At 46.5% G+C, this 24,353-nt stretch overlaps 1 protein-coding gene across 1 annotated transcript in view; it reads right to left on the reverse strand.

Moving 5' to 3' along the window:
- Positions 1-1,174: 1,174 nt before the first annotated feature.
- LOC147716888 (interferon alpha-14-like) overlaps positions 1,175-24,353 on the reverse strand; it is a 123,448-nt gene continuing 100,269 nt past the window's right edge. Inside the window, exons 7-8 of the mRNA XM_086919820.1 lie at positions 12,516-12,685; positions 1,175-1,255 (exon numbers count right to left, since the gene is read on the reverse strand). Coding sequence (XP_086775946.1) covers positions 1,175-1,255; positions 12,516-12,685 — 251 coding nt within the window. The remainder of the gene's footprint in view (positions 1,256-12,515; positions 12,686-24,353) is intronic.

The raw sequence follows: 24,353 nt of genomic DNA on the forward strand, positions 1-24,353 counted from the left end.
TAGTTTTTTTATTTAGCTCGATTCTATAGAAATCACCTACACTTTTTTCAATTTCATCAAGGAGTTTTTTACTCTCAGGTACGGTGGAGTTATCAGAAATCTGCTTCTCTATGTCTTGAATCTCAACCTTAAGTTTTTTAAGTTCCCCTGTCGCTATATCAATACCAAGGGCCATCCAATGCCTAGAGCAAGTAGTGCTAATATAGCTAAATCCTGTTGTATATTTAGGGTTGTCCGTAAACACACCGGGTATGTTGCGGACCTGTAACCCTAATGGAATAATATTAGATCTAAGGTACTCAGTGAGTAAGAGTATCATTAACTGTAATCTAACAACCTTCTTCTTAATTTAAGTTGGTCTCCTAGCGGAATATTTTGTGCAATTGCAGTCTCGGGAGTATCAGTGAGTAAGGATGGACCTTCTGTTAGTTTCTTGATATAGTCCTCATTGTAAAGGGGCGTATGGTCAGACATGCCTTACTGTAGGGACTGTAGTGGGCACACTGATCCGTGGGTCTAGGAATTGCTGACTGTCTCATGATTAACCGTCATGGCACTATCCATATTTTGCAAATGATGTACATCATGTCTGAGAACGCAACATGGGTCATGCTTGCTGCAAGGGTGTGCAATTGAAACCTCACACTCCTATGTTGAGACTCAATATCAGGGCAAACAAATATGAAGCCCAAACACAGTGCACAGGTCATGGCACAGGCAAGGTACCAACACATGTCACAGACCTCCCTCCCACATGATGCGCTATTCAATGTGCAATCTAATTTCCTTGCACCCTAGAAGAACATGTGCAAATGTGAAAACACACAGACCAGGGGACCCATGTGGAGGAGGGTAAGGGATGAAAAAGAGCACCAGCTGAATATGGGGAATTGAAACTACAATGCACAAATAGCCTGTGATTCCAGGCTTCAGAGCACCTCAAGTATCAGGTGACACACAACACCACAAACAGCCATGTACCTACCCCCTCCTTGCTGCTGTCTCTCCTGCAACTGCCTATGGAGGTCTGGGAAGACCACTTCCAAGACCCGGAGCATGTGGGGGGTGAGGTGACAGCTTCCATCATGCCAGCGTGGAGGTGACAGCTTAAGCTGGACCCGGGCGATACGCCGGGTCCAGCACCGGATGTCCTGCCACCTTTTTCTGATGTTGCTCAGCCGCCGGCGATGGCCCCCCGCAGACCTGACAGCCTGACAACCTCCAACCAGATCTCACCCTTCTCGTAGGCAGTTACCTGTCAGGAAGAAAAAGTGAAACAACATCACTATACCTGCTCCATGTCCCACAGACACACACTTGCACTACATTGATGATGTGAACAGGGAATAGGATGCTGACAGGACTTTCATCATTGTCCATGTGAATTAGGCCTCTGGGCAAACCCAAATGCACTACATGCCTTTGTAAGGCAACAGATGGCCTAAGGGGTGCAACACACTCACTGATCATGGCACACACTGTACAACGCATGCAACTGCAGGGTGTGGGACAGCACGTGGCAAGCTGTCACATATCCTACTCCACTTAAGATCCCTCAGCAGACCACACATACACACCCTGGTACAGATCACTCGCCTGTCAGTGACAACAGTGTATACAACCCTCACTTTACACATGTGCCACTTGACAAAGAGGTGCCACAGGTGTCGTGCTAACTGTGCAAGTCAGGCACACAACACTGCATACTTGTCACATCAGATGGCTTCAGCTGCTGCATACGCCACACACTCGCCCAGGTGACAAGGAACATTCACACTCTTCAATGTCCATGAGGTTAAACACAGCATTTGTAGAAGATCACCACAGGTCCCCACAAGTCATAAACATCTGTGAGTACATTCAGCTGTCACTCCGGGTAAATTGGGGAAATACACCGCAGTAAATTAGGGAAATAAAACAAGCAAGATGTGGCACAGCAGAATGTGTCATTGACTATGCATTGAATGTCACAGTTAGCATAATGCAAGTGAGGAGTGAACACACTCGAACTGCATCATACTCTGCATGGGAGACACCACAATGTACACACCCGGCACTCACTCCAAAACACATTGCATGTCCGTCCCACCAATACACAATGCCTGTTGTGACACTCACACAACAGGTGCGCAGTCAAAGCTAGTGCAGTCATCACTCACCTGCTCCCCTGGTCTCCCATACAGTATGCTGTACTGTGGTAGGAGGGCACCCAGCAGGGCCTTGTTTTTCTCCTCAGTGAAGACTGGTGCCCTCTCCATAGTACCCGACATAAAGGTCCAGGGAATGCAGAGACAGCAGCAGTGTGGTCCACTCCAATGTTGTGCAGGCAATGCTCTCTCACAGACACATGCAGCCTTAAATCAGTGCTGCTGAGGGACTTTCAGTTTCAGGAGTACAGTGTGATAGGACAGATTACTTAGCATCCTACGTTTCATCCAATCTCTTTAAACATAAGGCCCTGACACACATTTGCATGGTTTAAAATGTGAGCTTCAGCTCCAAATCCATATTGCAACATTGTATATTGTTGCCCAACTGACTTTTGCAGGACACCTGTAACACACACTCAAATCTCAGTATCCATGACAACCAGGCTGCATTCAGGGCCTACTACTCGTCCCCTTATGTGTCCCCTAAGTATTTTTTAGATCAACACACGTCTACGGTGCGTTCAAGCTCGTGTATGGCACCATTTCAATTGTGAAACGAGGTGCACACGCGCAGGTAATGTCGGGGTACGGTTCGCTCGCGTATGGCACCATTTCAATTGTGAAACGAGGCACACACACGCACGTAATGTCGGGGTACGGTTTGCGCGCGTTGGCACCATTTCAATTGTGAAACGAGGCGCCCACACGCACGTAATGTCGGGGTACGGTTTGCTCGCGTATGGCACGATGACAATTGTGAAACGAGGCGCACACACGCACGTAATGTTGGGGTACAGTTCGCTCCCGTATGGCACAATGACAATTGTGAAACGAGGCGCACACACGCATGTAATGTCAGGGTATGGTTCGCTCGTGTATGGCACCATTTCAATTGTGAAACGAGGCGCACACAAGCATGTAATGTCGGGGTATGGTTCGCTCGCGTATGGCACGATGACAATTGTGAAACAAGGCGCACACATGCAACTAATGTCGGGGTACGGTTCACTCGCGTATGGCACGATGACAATTGTGAAACGAGGCGCGCACACGCACGTAATGTCGGGGTACGGTTCGCTCGCGTATGGCACCATTTCAATTGTGAAACGAGGCACACACACGCACCTAATGTCGGGGCACAGTTCGCTAGCGTATGGCACGATGACAATTGTGAAAGGAGCCGCACACACACTTAATGTCGGGGTACGGTGCATCTCACACACTGTAGTGAATGCAGGGGTATGGTGCATTTTGCACGGTGCATTTCACACGCTGTAGTGAATGCAGGGGTACGGTGCGTTTTACACGGTGCGTTTCACACGCTGTAGTGAACACAGGTATATGATGCGTTTTACACGGTGCGTCTCACACGCTGTAGGGAATGCAGGGGTACGGTGCATTTTACACGATGCGTTTCACATGCTGATGTCAAAGCAGGAGGACGGAACATTGCACATGCTCATGTATGGCACCAGTACAATAGTGATACAAGGCGCGCACATGGCAGGGATGTAGGGGTACGGCTAAAACAAGGAGGTCTATCAAGTTCTTGTCATTGCATACTTACATGAGCAGGCCCTAGGTGTTCCAGGCAGAGATATAGCACAGGGCATCTGATCTTGTTGCACAACCGATGTGTGATGACCTGTTGACACATGTCATGTGTGATGGGGCACTATGTGGTCCACATCACCTTTACACTTGTCCCATATGTATCATCATGCACATTCAAATTCAAATTCAAATTCAAATACTGTTGGTGCATCTATAATGGGTCTGTGTTGATTGAAATGGTTTAACATGTACGCACACAATGCCACATGTGCATTTCCACTGCTTTTGGGTCTAATGGCATCATACATCATTTATTCCCAGGCATACATGTCTGCATCATGAAAATGACTGTGCTGTTGCGTTGTCACATGCACACCTTCTTAGCAATTTTTCTGATATGTACAATAGATATACCATGTGACCTGGGTGTGTGCCTTGCAGTCAGCTGTGTGGATGGTATGACAACCTTCTAATGCAGGTCTGGTGACGTGTGTCACTCCAGTGATATCTTGGTCTGCTCACTCAGACCAGCCCAGCAAGCTGGCATATGTGTCCTGGATGTATTGCACATGCCAGAACCCATAGTGGCTTGATGTGTAGTAGCCGTGTTGCATGTGCTATGTACATTGGTATCGTTGTTGTCGTTGTTCTTCATTCTTCCCAAATATGTCCTGCAGGGCACCGCATCTACCAAGGCCTTTTCCAGACTTGGAGACCATGAGGGAACGTGATTGCATCCGACGTTACAGATTCACTCGAGACTTGATTCAGGACTTGATGGACAGACTGGAACTACATCTCCAACCGAGACACAGGTATCCGACTGCGCTGACACCAAAGCTAAAGGTGATGGCAGCCCTACTTTTTTTTGCTACAGGTACGTTTCAATTTACCATAGCTGATGTTGGGGGTATGTCACAAATCATGTTCAGCTGTGTCCTACGTGATGTTTTAGCTCCAGTGTTGGAGCACATTGATGAATTCATCAAATTTCCAACTCCTGAAGAGTTGACAGATGTAAAGGGTGAATTCTATGCCCTGGGAGAGATTCCAAATGTCATTGGGTCCATTGATGGAACACATGTGGCTTTGGTGCCACCACTGGCTCAGGAGCAGGCCTACCGCAACAGGAAACATTATCACTTAATAAATGCCCTGGTGGTGTGTCTTGCTAACATTCTGATTTCCCATGTTTGTGCACGTTTTCCAAGATCGTGCCATGATGCATTCATCATGAGGCGTAGCAGGGTACCACAGATGATGCTGCAGCTGCGCAACGATCAGGCATGTCTTGTTGGTGGGTAAACTCAGTATGTATGTCTCATTTTTTTTTGCTCTGACGGCATCTCATTACACAATTATTTACATGATGTATATTTGTAGGCGACGCAGGATATCCCAACGTGCCGTGGCTCATGACGCCGCTCCGCAACCCAAGAACAGCTGCAGACCAGCAGTACAATAATGCACATGGGCAGACCAGGCGAGTGATTGAGCGGACGTTTGGACTCCTAAAGAGCCAATTCTGGTGCCTCGATAAGACTGGCGGATCCCTCCCATACGCCCCGGACACGGTGAGTAACATCTTCAACTTGTGCTGCATGCTGCTCAACATGGCAGTTGAGAAGGGCATGCCACTCATCCTGGATCCTGAGGAGCTGGAACATCCACCCGTTGAGGAAGAAGTGCTCCGCCACAATGAAAGTGATGAGGGGGAGGATGATGATGTCTGGAGTCAGCTCATATGCAACTTCTTCTCTTAATGGTGAGTCACTGGGAATTAGTGTGCAAGCTTGTGGCATAGAATGGCATGTGTTGCATACTGTGTGTCCAGCTGACTGTATGCGAAGTCACTTTGATGTTTGTTGTGATGTGTCACACAAGTGATGATGTCATGCCACACACATATGCGCAATGAGTGATCTTGGAATGTACATGTGTACTACATTTTGAGTTTTTTTTACATGACCATGTCTGTAGGGAAATATTTTGAACGTGACCCCTTGTGTGCCTGTCATTCCCAGGTTACTCAGCCTGTTCTCTGCTCGTATCATCTTAGTCCTCCTGCTATTCCTCATGATGATTGCAAAGTGTGCCGAATCAGCGTTCCATGCACGGACATGTGGAAATGTCAGTTCGGGTAAGAAATCCACACAGACAGTTTTGGGTTGTTATGGTTTGGGAATGTGTGGGAACTGTTTCTATGCATGTGTAGAACCATACACACATGTCTAATTACCATGGATCAAATTGCATGTTGCACCACTCCCATGAAAGGACAGTCATCCTTCTTGACAGTCATCTGTTGTGGAGTTTTGACTCTGGGGAATGCATTGATGTGTGTAAACCTTGACCCTGACACATTGCGGATAACACCGGTTGACATTGTGTGGGCCATCACAACCACAGGCCCTATGTGGAATTGCAGCCTCACTGTGTGCAGCAGGATGTGTCTGGCTCATCCCCTTAATCTTGTGGGCCAGTACAGTTTGGTTATCAAAAAAGCATGTTGTGAAGGTGCGGGCCAGTGTATGTCCCACATGTTCTGACAACTGTCCTGTGAGTCTGTTCGCATGGATGCATTGCCCCTTGTGCCTGTCATGTCGCTACATCAGTGCTGGTGGAGAACACTGCTTTTCAAGCCTTCTCTGTAAGTTGATGTTAACTTTCTATTCCCATGATGCCAGTAATGTTGCGCTGATGACGTTCCAACGTTGTGCTGCGGCAAATGCAAACACCTCCGTGACACCAGTCGGGTGATGTTAATCCCAGGATTCTTTTGTGCCGTGCTGCATATCCTGGTCACGGTAGGGGTGGTTTAGTGGCTTTGTTCCTCATTACTCTCTGTTGAGTTTGGTCCCACCTGCTTATCATGTTCGGCATTGTAAGGCACAGTTGAAAGAGCCAATGACTGGCTCTTGCTGGGCTTCCTTGTGTTTAGATAATTCCCTTCCTCGTTGGATGAGCTTATTACCGCTCTTGCGGGTGATGTGTAATTTACCTTCATGACCCTCACTGATTCCCAGGGATAACTACGGATTGTTTGCTTTGTGTGAGTAGCACTGCTACACATTCAATTTACTGTAATTTGGAGCCTCATTCATACACTGTGACTTAGTTGATGACCGCATGGATCTAATTGCATTGAAGCAGCGTTACACCCCCTTCATTTAGGTGACAAACTCTGCTACCTTTTATGTGTCCGTGTTCAATCCTCAGATCTAGTAGCATTTCGAATTCTGTGATCCCAAATAGGATACAGTGGCTGTGGTTAAACTTCACAGGTGTAACTGTTACAGTATAGGTGATGATGTATTTGGTGATTTAGTGACAAGAAGTGTTGAATTGTTATGCTTGTTTACCTTTGTTTCAGATCTCCCTCCCTTCTGTTCCCATCCTCTCCTTCCCTCGCCTGATCACCCTTTTGAGTCTGTCATTTATACTCAGACCTAGGTGCTATCTGTAGATGGACCCCTTTCAGCATCGCACAACTCTGAGGATCAAAGGTACCGACAGTCCCTGCCAGTTGTGTGAAGATTGTTTCACCAGCATTTCCGGCTAACATCATTGCATGACTGTTATTTCCTTCAGAGCAATGCCACTGGTCATGTATATTGGGTAAAGCAGCATGGTCTCAAAACAAACTCAATTTGTGTAGAAAATGTGTTCCCAACAGTACATTGTGCCTCATTACTGTCACCGCAGATCTCTTGCCAGTCTGCATGCGACATCTATGGCATAATTTATAATGATTGTGCATATGTGGTTATGTGTACTGTGGCAACATGCCTGCTGTTTGTAATGGATAATGATCTATATTGTGCATGATGTACATGGTTGTGTATGTATTGTTTTAGCTTGAAACCCACAACGGGCAGGCAACACCTGCCGACGCTGTTTGTCCTGTGACCCGCTTGGCCTTTTGGTGCCTGATCCTGTGCCCGTCATATTTGGTGATTGTTCACCCATTTTCTTGCAGTGACTCATGAGTAACCAGACACTCGTTCTTTTCCATAAACATGTAACATAGTGCCTTGCAAAAATCCTTGTCTTTGTGTGCTAGTTTTGCATGGTGTCTCACTCCTTCTGCCGTCATGTGTTCACGCATTCCTGCTGCTGCCTCCACAGCAACACCGCAACAGCGAGTGCCCTAATTCTGTAACACACACGCCTTCAAGATGCTCCTCCATCCATCCATCCATTCTTAAGGCAGGCCACAGCTTGTCAGTGCCACTGTTTCACCACCTACGTGCCAAAGGCAGGACCGTCAGCGCCTGCAACGAGCACAGTGCAAGACCCTCTGGTCATTCCATGACGCAGGTAACACAACAGTCTCATGCTCCTGCCACCCTCCACACAGTGAACATCAGACAATCATCCACCTGGTATCAGACAACCCATAAGCGCACCCATGACAGCTTCGCAGGTTGTGTGTGCAACTCATACTGCCAACACCGCGCTGCCCCACATAACAGTGCATGTCCGTACAACCAGGTCATGTGCCTCATACTACACACACGCTACTTCCACCAGCACCCCCTTGGACTCTGTTACCTCATCAACACAACAGCACCACACATCACCTTCATTACTGTGACCTGGTTGTACATAACCTCAGCACACTACTTCTACATTGCCATCACAGATGGATACTAGATCACCCGCAGGGACCACACCAACAATCCAGGAGTATGATTAGCAATACTTTATGAGGTACACCCTCAGAGTCACATACAACACCAAGAACACGCTCAGCATTGTCAAACATCTGCACTTCAGGTTTCACACCAACACCCTGACCACCCCCAGTGTAACTATCATCTACAGATCTCCAAGCCTACACACACAATTCTGCTAAACCATCTACAATTATGTTAATAGTCGTTTATTGGGCGCACTTTTAACCCAACAGTGTTTGCAGCGCTGTAGTGCGCCAGAAAGGAGGCAGCATACGAAGGAGCAATTAATCAAGCAGGCAAAATGACCAGGTTTCAAGGGCTTGGCAAGACTCACATTCAGACAGAATTATATGCAGCGGAAGAGGTGGCTTACATTTGGTGGTTCCTACCTGTTAGGTTTCACCTCCTGATCTTGGTTTATCAAACCAAGGACCAATGAGCAAGTGCTTGTCATTGGAAAGTAGAGATCGTGATTGACAATAGGGACAGAGGCTCCACCTAAGGTAGACCGTCCCACAGCCTTGTCCTGCCCTGAAGGCGCGTGTCAGCGCTTTTAAATCTATTTGTGTAGCTATGGTCAGCCAATGGACTAGTTGAAGAAACGGGGAGATATGTTGTCACACTGAGACTCCACATGTCAGGCGGTCAGCCGCATTTTTGAGCATCTGCAGTATACGTAGCAAGCCTAATGTGAGACACACGGATGGGCATTTTGCATAGTCAAATTGGGAGGTGATCCGTGCGTGAACCACTGTTTTCTGGGGTACATTGTGCAGATAGCTAATAGATCTGTAGATGATTTAAATTTTGCCTAAATAAGCGGCACCCGCCTCTTGTACCTGTGTTGGATGGGATAGCTGATTGTCCTATCTGACTCGCAGATCCCTGACGAAGTCCTTGTGCGCCGGAGCAATGGCCAGTTACTCTGGCCACCAAAGATTGGAAGAGAGGGCAGGAGGTTGGTTTAAGAGTATAGGACCTAGGTGTTATCTGGATTAAGTTTCAAGAAAATGTGGTCCATCCAGGAGGCACATTTGAGACAATTTTGGAGAGGGTCAAAATTTGCTGCTCAGACTGGATTTTAGGTGATTAGAAGCTGAAGATCATCAGCATATGATATTATTTTGACTTCAGACATGGCAATCGATTCAGCCAGCGGGGTTAAGTAAATAATAAAAATCAGCAGGCTCAGAGCAGAGCCCTGCGGCACGCCCCACTTCAGTGGTCTGACTGGGGAGAAGAATGGTTAGGTGTGGACCTGCTGTGTGCGGTCAGATTGTTAGGACAATATCCAGTTCAGCACTGAGGCCCCCACACCTATGGTCTTCATGCAGTTCTGAAGAATGGGATGGTTGACGGTGTCAAATGCTGTAGACATGTCTAACAGCACCAACGCCGCCTTGGACCCTCCGTCGACCTCCCAGCGTATAGAGTCTGCCATTTCTATGAGGGGCGACTGCGTACTATAGCCGGGATAGAAGCTGGATTGCGAGTCATGAAGGAGGCTATTATCTTCAACAAAGGGCATCAGTTGCTGCCAGAAAAATTTCACTGAAATCTTGTCCGGGACTGATAAATAGAGTTCGGTGTATGATTGGAAGGATATTCAGGATCTGCGTTGCCTTTACCTTAGATGGGCAGGAGGAACGTGTGTCTCCTCGCATCCGGATTAGAGCCCAATCTGAGGTAAAGGTTCCAAATGTCGTTTAAATGGTGATTGTGAATCTTAGCAAGGATGTTGTATTGCTTGGCGGGAAAGGGGTCAGTAGGGGACCTGGATTAACACATCTGCTAATTGAGCAGAGAGGCTTCCCCATAAATTGTGTCAAAATCTGAGACCACTGAGCTGGGACACCACTTTAGTGATTGCTCCTCAGACATTGGACTACTACATCAGCACGCAGGCCCGCACCTACAAAGAATACATGGGTCAGGGGTAAAGCAACTCCTGTCTGGAGGACAAGCAAACCACCAACCTGCATTGGTACATCAACGTTTGCTTCCAGTTCTCCAAGTCAACACCATCGCTACCTCATGCTGCAAGTCCCTCCACATGCTGGAAATGATCTTCAGATAGATCCACTCCTAGTCAAGACAGACAGCCACCCAGGTCCACAACACCAGCCGGCTCAACTACGGCAACAACCTCTCCACAGGAACAAGAGCCAGACTCCAGGAGTACTTGTGCACATCCAGGGTGCATGCGCACACCTCATCCTCAACATCCCTTTCCACAGCCACATGACCGTCCACCTGAGACACCTACAATAGTCCCACTGTCAACTGCAGGATCACCTTCATACTCCTCAGCCACACTCATTAGGCACTCTACAACCACAGCCCAAAAAACGCATATGGATGTCTCCCATCCAACACCCCGTTGCCCGAAGTCCGTTCAGCCACCCTTGCCCTGGGCAACATTCATCACATCCACAGTACAACTGCATGCGGGTGATAGTTCACCCACATCAACAAACAGACCTGGTACTCCCTCCCTGGACACCTACACATTACCCATGACCTGTACACCTTCATGAGACTCTTCCGTAACTGTCTGACAGAGCAGTATGGCAAGCCCCCCCCCCCTCAGCAGATAGTAAACATCACGGGTGAGCATTGACCTCCATGTATGTAGTTGATGATACATTGTGACCTATGTGTGTCCTCAACCGGACTCAGATCCCAGTATTTGGAAGGCTTGAGTTTGTTCCACACTCTGGCATACTTTGACATATCCCCACACGTATGTTTTTGACTCTGGGAAAAAGACTTCAACATCAATACGTATTGTGTTTGTTATATTTATTTATCCATCCTGTGAGTGAAATGTGAGAAGGTGGTAGGTGCTGTACAAAAATGCTGGGAATCCAAAGTTCACAGAGGGAGATGTGATGCCTTGCAGTTTGAGTCAACAGAGTCCAGACCACAGTGCTTGGCATCATTGGTCACTCTGTGACCAGCAAGTCCATGTGGGAGAGTCAGACAGTCAATAAGGGCATGCTGTTGCACACAAAGGCAAGATGCCAGACCAGGTGACCTGGGAGATGCGCATGGCCCACTGCCTCTCAACATCTTCTCGGTGGATGACCCACCTACCTTGGGGGACCCTCATAAGCAGGCCTTGACGATGCCTGGGACGCTCCGTCGGCAAATTCCACCTCCTCCTCCCTCCCTGTGCTGTTGGCTGCCTTTGCCTCGATGTTTCTGGCCTGGGGACACAGGCAGGGTGCTGCATGTTGTCAGCAATCCGGCGGAGTGAATGTCTTATGTCCTCCTGCACCGCCAAGAGCTCAGCCAGTCTTGCCTCCATCCGTCCTTGGTGTCGTCATTGACTGGCGTGTTGCTCGGCCTGCTGTTTTTTTTATTCGATGAGGGCCCCCACTCCCTGGCTGAACTCCCTGGTGTCCCGCCGGTATCCCTCCATGATGTTTCTCAGTTCAGATATATACCGGTCCTGCAGCTTGCTGGTCAGGTTATTGCCTTTGCCTTGTGCCACTCCCACCACCCCTGCCCACACGAGCCTGGCCTGCTGTTGTGGGCACATCGGGTCGATGGGACCCCTGAGGGTTGACAGTGGTGGTGTTGTCTGCCACCTCCTCGGTGCCCTGCAAACCTTGTCCCTCATTGTCAGCCTGGCTTAGTTGTGGATTGTTGGCAGGGCTCTGAGCTGTCTGTTGGGATGTTGCAGGAATGGGTGTGGTGGTTGGCGCAGATGTCCCTGATCCATCTGCTGCACTGGTTTGGGATCCAGAGGTGCCAGGTTGGTCGGGGTCATCCATGGAGTGGTGAGAGGCATCGCTGTTGGTAGGATCAGGGTCCTGTGGAGCCTGGGACTGTGATCCTTCTCCCCCCTGCATATCAAATCAATAGACTGTTCTCCATAACATAATATGGCTTTGCAAAATTTGCATGAAATAATAAGGTCTGCAAAATCAGGACGTATGTCCGGATGCAGACTTGATGGTGCTGTGGAAGTGCTGGCTACAGCTGGTGGAGGGTCTTCCCGCAGCCTGTCGCATGCAGCTCTCGCATAATTGCGGGGATCAAGATTCTTCACATGTCGTACCATGCTGGCGGTTCCAAATGAATATTTTTTATTGGGATCACCTCTAGAAAGCATGGTCCCACACACCTTGGAGGTGACCTTGGCTGCATTCACTTTCTTTTCTCCGTCTGGAATTGTAAAAAATGTCCAGATCAGAGCTTCCTTCCTTTTTGTCTGTGCATCCTCAGCAACAAATTCTTCTTCTGAAGAGTGTTCAGATGTATCTTCATCCTGGCGTGCAGCCATATTAAAGATGTCTTCAAAAACACATAAGCTTCAGAAAAGAGATGGTTCTTCAGTGAAAGTCAAAGAAGGATGATTAAAATGGGTGGGGTCCTTCAACAGTTAGAATAGGAAGTATTATGAACCAATCAAAATTCTTGTTTCGAAGTCACGTAGGCTATGCTTACGATGGGAGTACGTACGACGTACCCTGCTATTTGCGTAATTGCTTTTAAAAGTAATATACGCTTATTAAAAGTAAATAAATACTATTTTCATGATTATCTCAGATAATGTCTTGCCTTAATATTTACATTAAATACATAGATATATCTTTTTAAACATTAAGAACTTTCGCGCAGTAAGTGTACGGTGCGCCATACTAACATACATGACGTGACGCAGAAGCGCTGATGCGACGCGAAACATCAAAAGGTTTTCGTAACATATGACCGTGTACGCGTACAGTACGATTATAGATATAAAGCATAGTGCGAGGACGGAACGCGTACGGGACGTTTACCACAAAAAATGCAAAAAATATATATAAAAATTATTTTTAACATATTGAAAAAAAATAGAAAAAAATATTTTGGAATTTTATTATTTGACATTAAAATATGTAATGTAATTTAAAAAATAAAATAACTAAATATACTTATTATAAAAAAAATTGTAAATCAGTATCAAAGAAAGAAACATAACATTACATTTAAAAAATGGCATTTACAAAACCTATGAAATTAATTAAAAAAACATAGTTTTCAGCCACGTTATAGTTAGGAATTAGTATTTAAAAAACCTTAGAAATTCACAGAAAAAAACATAGGTTTTAGGGGCGTTATAGTTAGCTGGACATTTCACTCATACAGAACTATTGAAATTCCCCCGTTGTAGGAGCCTATTAGGATGGCGGGCGGACCTGCGTCCTTCCGCCACCCCCGAGGTGGAGGGACCGTCCGCAGGGGCAGCGGTGGCCCCTCCAGTGCAGGGTGGCGGTCACATCCTGTATCTTTAACCTTGTGGCGGTTGCTGCTTGAAGCAGCACCCACCGCAAGGTTAAAAATGCATGTTTTACATTTACATGCACAAAGCGGCAGGCACCGCGCGGTGCCTGCCGCTTTGTGCATGTAAATGCTGGGGGGTTCCATAGGAGGTGCACATGGGGGGTACCATAGGTACCGCCCATGTGCACCCCCCACCCCCCGACACCCTGGGGGCCCGCAACGGGCCCCCAAACACCAAAGACCACATGCTTTTCCACGGCGGAAAAGCCACAGTGGAAAAGCATGTTTGCAGACACCGCCACCAAATAGCCATCCACACCCCACGGATCAGCGGCGGACGGACCTGCCGTCCGCCGCTGGTCACACCGCAATCCCACCGCCATCCTAATCTGGCGGTGGGTGTTTTCTGTGGCCGCGGCAGTGAATCCGCATCCTCCAGGCCGGCAGTGGCTTCCCCCGGCCCGGAGGATGCAGATTCACCGCCATCCTAATCGGCCCCATAGTTAGTTCAGCTAACTATAACTCACGCGCCCGCAATCCACTGCTGATGACGATGCATATTACATCACTCATGACTTTTAAATGTAATCTAAAGCTGTATTAATGATACCTGACTAATAATTTAAGTAGGTATACACACAAGACGGGCCTGAGGAGAGGCAAGGGAACCGCAAGGGTAGGCTCCCTGGAGTTCTGGACTTTTTGGTTCCGTCCAGAGGTGTCAGGGAACAACACCCAAAGACCCCGGAGTTCCACCTGCCTTGGTGCACAAATAAACAGAAACACGGGCTTCTCGATGGTGGCGTCAAAGACCAAAGGTTTATTACTGCAGGGACACAGAAGTCACAGAAACTACACACGGGCAGAATCTAGGAGCCTGTTCGATTTGTACAAAGAGGGTTGCTCCTTATATACTGAATTTTAAGCTGGGGGCAAATTCTTTACATGTAATACATTCCCAAAACCTTTGTGTCTAAAACAATAAATATTTGGCGTTACACAGGAACCGTCGATAATATCTGATGCCAAACATTACGAAAAGAGGGGTTCCCACTAGTTCATCACAATCCCTTGTCAATATTGCATTCAAGAGTCGGACCGCCTCATCGTAAATTTCGTTACCTCCCCCTAATAAAGATTCAGAAAGAAAGGAACGGAGCCAGGTGTGAAAGATAGAAAAGTTGGATAAGGGATGCTTGTGGGTTGTAAATGGGCAAGGCTACCGGCTTCGGCCGCCTAATCATGATCGGGACAATGGACACGAGAACCAGTTCGGTAGGGCTGGCCTCGGGCAGAGGAGGCAGCCTTTGTCGAGTCATGCAGCTACAGCGTGTTCTGTTCCCAGGTGCACGTGTCACTAAAAGAGGTGAATCGTCGGCTAAGCCTACGTGTCCTTAATCGAAATGAAATGATTAGAGGTTATTGCGTATGTGAGGGCAAGAAACACAAAATGGCTGCCATGATCTAAGATGGATGCCATGGGTAGATCAGAAATGTGTTTGTAACAGGAGTACTCTTGCTCGTAGCATAGCGAAAACACCAGGATATGCTAAATGGATCATTTGCGGTTCGCTGATACCAATATTATACATTTCCGACAATATTGAAAACACGGGTTCAAATCGTCACGGAACCTCAGACCCTCCTTTTGCCCTTACATAGGCAATTACTCAGTCTATGTCAGAGTCTAATTCTATGCTCATCAGGTCAGTGACATGCTGTTGTATCATCATCCTTTCTCGCGCCTTTTCTCCAAACGCAGGTGGTTTCCTGAAACAGGTTGCAGCACAAAGACTACACAGAGCTGGACCACACTGGATAATCAGGCAGCATGAGAAGAGGAATACTAAGATGACACCAATGACCATCAGAACCTTCCATCCCCACGCTGATATCAGAGTCCAAAACCACTCCATGAAGGACCAGTTTCCCTTGTCTACATGAATAGAGTCGGAAATCTTGTGTAGCTTCGAGATCGCCTCATAGACTGTTGGAGCATTATTAGGAATAAAGACACAGCAGCTCGATTGGATCATTCTGCATACCCCACCTCGATCTGCAAGTATTACATCTAGAACCATACGGTTCTGCAACGTCATGAGTCTATCCGCCTGAAGCTCAGCTGTCAAATTGCTAAGGGCACCAGCAGTTTCGGTAATAGTAGATTCAACTACCCGTGTTAGCTGACGTATGTTTCTACTATTGGCCATAGGCCCCCAGAACGGAAGGAAGCCTTTGAAGAAGTCTCCAGCTTCCTGACCAGCGGTATCTTCCTTGCTGAAGACACCTCTCGCTACTCTGGTCCTGTGGTAGTCAGATGAAGCAGTGTATGTTGGAGGCAACAATCGAGCAATATAACATGACCCTGAAAAGTCGGCAGGCAACCATGTATAAGCTCTGTCTCGACAGATGAAGTAGGTACCCCTAGCAGTAAGAAAAGCAGGGGAAGAGTTAGCGGGAAACACATAAGTCTCTACGCACTCACTCCTCCCTAGCTGAGCTCTCGGATTTCTCCCATTACCTTGCAAACAGACCTGACCTCGGTGAGGTACGACCCAGATTGGAGTTGAGCTTTTACGCTTGCTTTCTCCCAAACTAAGGCGATACTCTGAAGAATTCCAACTCAAATATACTCGCAATTCGTCTCTAGGGTAAGATGGAGTATTATTGACGTCCTTGATCATGTCAATAATTCCCTGGACTAAAGCTTTGTTGGCCGAGTTATATTTAGTGGAACGTGGTGGACGTGGAGGATAGGTTTCAAGGGCATAAGCAAAGATGGTTTGAAGGGCCTGAAATGATCCATTGTAGCTGAAAGGCAAAACCAGATAGGGAATGCCTTTGTCCATAGTGTGGGGTATCAAGCCACACACCCAGCAGTCTGTAGTGTTAACTACCAGTTGGTGTTGGTGCAAGAGCTGTACAAAAGTGTTATTGATGAATTCTGAGCGTCGAGCTTGCTCGTGTTCAGGAAACGAGTGAAAAGAGTGTATAGAAGAAACAGTAGAAGTAGCAGGATCAAGGGGAGGTACTGTGGTTACTGGCATAAAAATCAAACCCATACCAAAGACGATTCCACCCACCAACGTTATCAAAACAATCAAAAATGTAATGGCACATTGTATTAAAAAGCATTTGCTGTGAAGAATTCTGTAAAGTCTGTTTCTGCGAACATAAATCACATTTTCTCGTTGCAGCGCAGGAAGCTCCATCTTCTACCATCCGCTCGCGACCACTGATGATGTGTACGTAGATGAAAATGCCTCTATCAGCCCTGGGAGTTCCCAGAACCAACAGAAAGATCGACCTTGTGTCAGACCCCCGCAGATTCAACTAGGCACACAGCCACGACCCTACGGCTACCCAGACGGCAAGGCAATTCTAAAACAATAAAACAATAGCAAAACTTCCTGGCTGAAGGCAAAAGTTCAAAATTTCAAAATATCACAATGGGCAGTTGCCTGCTTTATTTGTCCATATTACAAGGTCGTAAATTGTATCTTTGCTTTGCAGGAACTGTTTGATCGGCAAATAGCATATCACTAGTAGTTGTTGGAGTGTTCAAGTTCGCAGATGACAGAGTTTTTTCTGATGCAGAGGACAAATGTTCAGAGTTCACAGGAGTCTTTTCAGGAGGAGAGTCAGATTTCGGAGTGTCGGTAATCAATTCGGGATCGCTGAAAGGGATGAACTTTGGCGTTTTTTCAAATTCGGAGGCACCAATTCCCTTCTTCACCCAGTCGTCGTAAGGAAGTGGCAAAGGCACACGTTTGACATGAGACGCATGCACCCAATGCTTGCGACCAGCTACACGAACTGCTGTTCTCGTTGCAAGCAGGACCTGGAAGGGGCCGACGTATCTGGGCTGAAGGTTCTTCGTCCTCGCGAAGTTTCTGATCACGACTTGATCGCCGGGTTTCAGCTGATGCCCTGGACTCTCCGGAGGCTTTGGCAATGCATCGAAAACCTGTTGGTGAATAAGACTCAATTTAGCAGTCAAGTCGTAAAGGTAGTCGATCAACATAGGATATTCTAGAGAACAAAACTCCTTTGGCCTAGGCACACCCCACACATATGCCGGGCGGCCAAAGACAATCTCATAGGGGCTAAGCCCTACTCTAGAATGTACAGTTGCTCTCGTTGATAACAAAGCCAAGGGAAGTGCATCTGGCCAGGACAAACCTGTGGATGCTTGAATTTTGGCTAGTTTTAGTTTGAGGGTGCCATTGTAACCCTCAACTAAACCAGCAGACTGGGGATGGTTCGCACTATGAAACTTCTGTTTTATGCCCACACCGGAACACACACTCTGCATAACTTTCCCTATGAACTCACTTCCGTTATCTGACCATACAATCCGTGGCATTCCGAACCTAGGGAAATATTCTTTGAGAAGAATTTTGGCAGTTGATAGGGCAGTATTGTCCTTTAGTGGGTATGCTTCGATCCATCTGGAAAAAGCACAGACTACCACCAGGACGTATTTCAAATTATTACACCGATCCATGTGAATGAAGTCTAACTGAATCACTTCAAAGGGGCAGGAAGGAGGAGCGAAGTGACCAGCAGGAGTTGGAGTTCCTTTGCCAGGATTATGCATCAGGCATACCATACAATTTTTCACCACTCTCTCTGCACATTTACTGATCCCATCATTCTTCCAGACTGGAGCCAACATCTTACAGATTCCCTTAGAACTTATATGCGCTACTCCATGCGCCATCGTCACCACTGCAAGCACATACGCATCAGGCAACATCCAACGCTGTTGTTCTGACAAATCAATCCAACACCCACTCGAATCCAACTTGTCCGTACTTTCTCTCCATACACGTTTTTCCTCCTCAGTTGCCTCTTTCTGAATCTCTTTCACACTTTCCATTGTATCCTCACACATTCCAGACTCAGCAATCCACCTTGCAGACGTAGCAACATACATTCTACTCATCATATCTCTAGCTGTTTGTTTAGCAGTTTCATCAGCAAAAGCATTCCCGCGACCAACATCATCCGTGATTGCTTTATGAGCACTGCACTTCACAATCGCAACTTCAGTCGGCAAGGTTAGAGATTCCAACAGATCGTTAACTAGCTGACCATGTTGAATCTTAGTCCCATGGGACGTAATGAAACCTCTTTCTTTCCACAAACGGCCAAAACTATGGGCCACGCCAAATGCGTACTGACTATCTGTAAACACATTCACTCTCTTTCCCTTAGCTAAAACACACGCTCTTGTTAGAGCTATTAATTCTGCAGCTTGGGCAGAATTCTGACTCACTCTTGCAGTCTCCACAATCGTTCTTAGAGTCGTTACCGCATAGGCAGCAGTCACATCACCATTCTCCAATTTAAAACATGATCCATCCACATACAGCGTGCCATCTGGATCTGACAATGGAGTGTCCTTTAAATCAATACGTCCTTTTGTCTCTTCCTCCGTTCTAAAACAACAATCATGGGGCTCGGAATCACTCGACTCTTGATTAGCCGGCAACAACGTTGCTGGATTCAATACATTGCATCTTTTGATCTGAATATGACTCGCTAGTAATGTCAGCTCATAACCAGATAATCTCGCACTGGTAAGGTGTTGTGTCTTAGTTCGATTCATGAGTGTATCCACAGCATGAGGAACCATGACCACTAGCATGTTGTTCATCACCAAACCAGCAGATTGTCGAATGGAAGCCGCAGCTGCCGCTGTAGCTCTCAAACAACTAGGTAACGCTCTAGCTACCGGATCTAATGTTGATGAAAAATACGCACAAGGGCGTTGTTTATCACCAAATGTCTGTGTCAGAACACTCAACACGCAACCTTCTCTCTCGTGAACGTAGAGCGTGAATGGCTTGCTGTAATCAGGTGTACCTAATACAGGAGCTGAACACAGTGCATTTCGTAACTCAGAAAAGCTCTCCTGACATTCATCAGACCATGGCACCGGACTCGGAACATTTTTCCCAGTCAAAGCTACCAACGGTTTTGCTAAAAGAGAAAAATTTGGGATCCACTGCCTACAGTAAGAGGTAATACCTAAAAAGGCACGCACTTCTCTCTGCGTGCGAGGAACACTCATCTGCATAATTGCTTTTATTCTTTCTGGGGTCAACTTCCTTCCCTCCTTTGACAAGAGATGACCTAGGTAGGTCACTTCTTGGCAGCAGTATTGCATTTTTGAAGGTGATACTTTGTGATTCAAATTAGACAAATGATGCAATAACGAAATCGTAGCTTTTTGCAAGTTTCCTTGTCATCGGCAGCCACTAGAAGATCGTCTACATACTGTACTAGAGCAGAGCCCGGAGGAAGGACAAAGGAATCTAACTGACTTTTTAATGCCTGACTGTAAATAGATGGGCTCTCACAATAGCCTTGTGGAGCGCGTTTAAATCTGAAACTTCTCCCTCCTAGACAGAAGCCGAAAATGTCTCTGCTTTCTTCTGCTATCGGAATGCTGAAAAAGGCATTCTTCAAGTCGATGACTGAAAACCAAGTAGCAAGTAGCAGGAATCAATGTTAACAAGGCAGTAATGTCTGGAACTACAGGAAACTGCGGAACTACAATCTTATTAACTTCTCTGAGGTCGATGACAAACCTATACACTGGAGGCTTTGTAGGATCAGTTCGTTTCAAAATCGGTAATACAGGACTGTTACAGACATTTCCTCTAGTTTCTTCAACCACACCCTTTTTAATCAAATCTTGTACAATCAATAAAAGTGCACGCTCACCCTCACTAGATATTTTATATTGAGGAATTCGTGGAAATTTTACATTTGCTTTCAAAGTGACTACATATGGTGGTATTTCTAAAAGGCCTAAATCATTAGGACCAGTCGCCCAAAGAGTATCAGGGAGTGAACGCAGCTCTGGCGGGAGTGCATCCATTAACAAGTACATCGGAGAGGTGATTCTTTTACCCAATGTAAGCTGTACTCCTTCCGGAGAACAGTACAATGTCGCATAAAGTCGTTTTAACAAGTCTAAACCAAGCAGATTTTCATTACAACCCGTCGTCAAAATCAGGGGTGCTTTCAATTGACACGGTCCAACAGAAATAGACAAAGGACCAGATATGGGGTTGTAAACAGGGGCGCCTGAAAAACCTACAGAAACATTTGTTGAGCCGGACAAAGGTGCGCCAGGGAGTTTCGCATGAATGATAGAACTTTTTGCTGCACCAGTATCCAACAGAAACGGTTCGACTACACCTGATGTTGCTACTGCGACATAAGGCCCACTCTGATCCACTGGAACTGATACTACTCCCTCTCTCTGTCCATGGCTGTCCTAGTACCCATTTTGCTGAAATCCCTCATCCACTTCACAATAGTCTTCAACAAGATACTGTTGAGATCTATTTTGCTGAGCAGACTGTCCATTTCGTTGATCAAAGTGATTGGAAGGACGATCATTCGTCTGTAAAGGCATAGCACCTCGCCCTCGACCTCTAGAATTTTGCACAAAACCACCACGACCTCTCTGAGCTGCTGCTGCGTTATTTTGCGCTAAGATCGGACACTCATTCTTGTAGTGACCCTCTTTCTTACAGTACGCACACTGATTCCACTGATATTGAGGCCTCGGTGAACTATAGTCTGTTCTTTGATACGAACCCTGCTGGTATTAGTCTGATTCGTGCGAGGCGGATACGCCTGTTGCAAGAGAACTTTAGTCTTTAAATCTTTCGTTTTCTTATCTGATTTTTCTTTTTCCTCTTTATCCCTATTTTCATAATACTGTGCAGTTGCAAGTATTTGCGCAGTTGTAGAGACAGCCCACGCACTCTCCGAATCTTTTAATTTGTTGCATAGCTCAGGTAACAAATTATGCACGAACTTATCCACAAACAGTCTCTGTCCTCCTTCTGTGCTCATATCCTGACCACTATGATCTACAAAAGTCTCTTCGAACCTCGTGAAAAAGTCGGAGACACTTTCGTCTTTCTTTTGCCTGCATGCAGACAACTTGTCCCAATTAACACGCAATGCGGGCATCAGAGTCTTCATTAAGTCAATTATTCTACCTGGAAGATTAGCAATTAGAGGTTCGGGTTTTGCACCACCTACTTGCTGACCATCCGCTGCAATGATAGCTGCCCAATCACCACCTAGGGCAACTGGATGATTCTCTTGACGAATTTTAGCCCAAATTGGTTGCGGAACTACATTACCAAATAACATATCAATGTCCGCTAAGTTCATTATACAAGCTTCAACTGTCTGTGTTAATTCCTTATAGTATCCGGCAGGATTCTTACGCGGGTCTGGCAAGGCCTGTTTCACTGCTAGCACTTCAGCTCGTTTCCATGGAATGTGTATCCACACTCTTTGGGATTGCGCCGGAGCGGCTACAATACCATTGACATTATCAGCTTGTACAGCATCGTGCCAAATTGGAGGAACCTCCCTCATTGGATATTGGCGACTTAGCTTCGTCTTACTTTTCTCTAAATCTCTTGGTGAACGAAGTGATGGGTCATTTCTATAACTTAATATCAGTTCCATCGCTTCTTCTATATTTTCACCTACTATCATTCCTGCAGCAAACTCTTTCTGAACCTTAATTAAGTCTTCTAGATTTGATTCAACATCATCTTCTTCTATTTCCTCACGTAATAGCGAGCACATCTCATCAAAAACATACCGTTGCGTTGGTTCCTTCCATTGCATAAATGTATCTAGCACATCTCTCGTACTATATCTCCTACTCTTCGAAATCCATCTGAGAGCCGTGGAATCTAAAATTCCCCGTTCCTCAGTACTCGGAAGCTGACTACGTCTTTGAACAGAGTCAGAAGTAGGAGTCTTAATTAAAGTTTTATAGAAAGGAGACAGAATGCTAGAAACAGAATCAGTGATTGTTCGACGAACAGAAAGTGGAGTCAACACACTCGCAGACGCAGAGAACACAGTAGAAGTAGGAACAGATAGCGGGACAGTAGGAGTATCGAAAAAAATAGTTTGTGGAACAGTAGATGTAAGCGACACAGATACTGGTATAGAAGTCGGCAATCCAGGAGGAGGAGGAGCCGTAGGAACATTCACATTGACTACAGGAGGTACACGAGCTTGATTCTGAGGGGCAGGAGCAGGAATACCAAGTTGTCCAGCAACCGGCAATTGAACATTCGGTAAAGGTGGAGCCGTAGCACCTTGTGCATACGGTGGAGGTGACCTTAACAAATAAGACAACAGAGGATCATTTTCGGGGTCCTCCAGTATCTTAGCTGTTTTCGATGGCAAGGCAGGATAGCACTTGTCGATCGCTAAATTATGCTCTCTAATGGCAACCTCTATGGCCTTCTCAGACTCGTTAACTTGCAGCTGCTTAGTCGCTTGTTCTAGAGTCAACTCTTCTTGCTCTTTCTGTTCCTTCTTTAATCTTTTCATTTCTCTTTGTTTAGATTCTTTTCGCCAGTAACGGAAAGAATCAAACATTGCCGGCCGGGCTTTCTTCCTAAACAATTTCGCTTCTAAATTGTCAAGGATTTCGGGTTCAAAACTACCATGCAATGGCCAACTAAGGACACCGTCCTTTTTCGTATAGCGGACCCACACCTCATTATAAGATATAGGACCCACACCATGTTTACAGTACAAATCATATAGGGGAGTCCCAATCGGAGGAACCAGACATGAGTCCTCCAATCGTGAATCACTGTTGCAACCAAAGCAAGACAACATACAATTTCTCCGACTTACCATTTTGCAATCCGGAACACAAAACAAACAAGACACGAAACAGATATGGGCACCTGAACCAAGAACTTTAGGCCTACCAAAAGCGAACTGATGTATCGATACCCAAACTAAACCAAATAGATTATCGCAACCAGAACAACCAGTGATAATCTTACGAAACCAAACCAAACCAAGAACCAAAAAGGATTTTTAACAACCCTTACGAAGTAACCAACTAGCAACCACTAAATACTTAACTGAGGCACTGAAGACGTCACCAAGGAGAAACCCGTCACGTTTCGCCGTACTAAGGACTGCACCTCGGGTCCAAGACAGGGCGACGGTCAAGGCAACGGCCCACTGCAGCCGTTCTGAACGGGAACCCTCGTGGAAGAGAACTTCGGGCCACTTTTGCGATATGCCGGGATCGATGAAGTGGGGCGCCTCCCTCAGGAATCTTCACACGAAGCTTCTCGAACTCTTCAGGCTTTTGGACCGGTACCGAATGACGTCGCCCTACGTTGGGCGCCAATTGGAGTTCTGGACTTTTTGGTTCCGTCCAGAGGTGTCAGGGAACAACACCCAAAGACCCCGGAGTTCCACCTGCCTTGGTGCACAAATAAACAGAAACACGGGCTTCTCGATGGTGGCGTCAAAGACCAAAGGTTTATTACTGCAGGGACACAGAAGTCACAGAAACTACACACGGGCAGAATCTAGGAGCCTGTTCGATTTGTACAAAGAGGGTTGCTCCTTATATACTGAATTTTAAGCTGGGGGCAAATTCTTTACATGTAATACATTCCCAAAACCTTTGTGTCTAAATCAATAAATATTTGGCGTTACACAGGAACCGTCGATAATATCTGATGCCAAACATTACGAAAAGAGGGGTTCCCACTAGTTCATCACAATCCCTTGTCAATATTGCATTCAAGAGTCGGACCTCCTCATCGTAAATTTCGTTACCTCCCCCTAATAAAGATTCAGAAAGAAAGGAACGGAGCCA

Source organism: Lissotriton vulgaris, chromosome 5 (genome assembly GCF_964263255.1).
Source record: "Lissotriton vulgaris chromosome 5, aLisVul1.2, whole genome shotgun sequence".
In the NCBI taxonomy this organism is placed as follows: Eukaryota; Metazoa; Chordata; class Amphibia; order Caudata; family Salamandridae; genus Lissotriton; species Lissotriton vulgaris.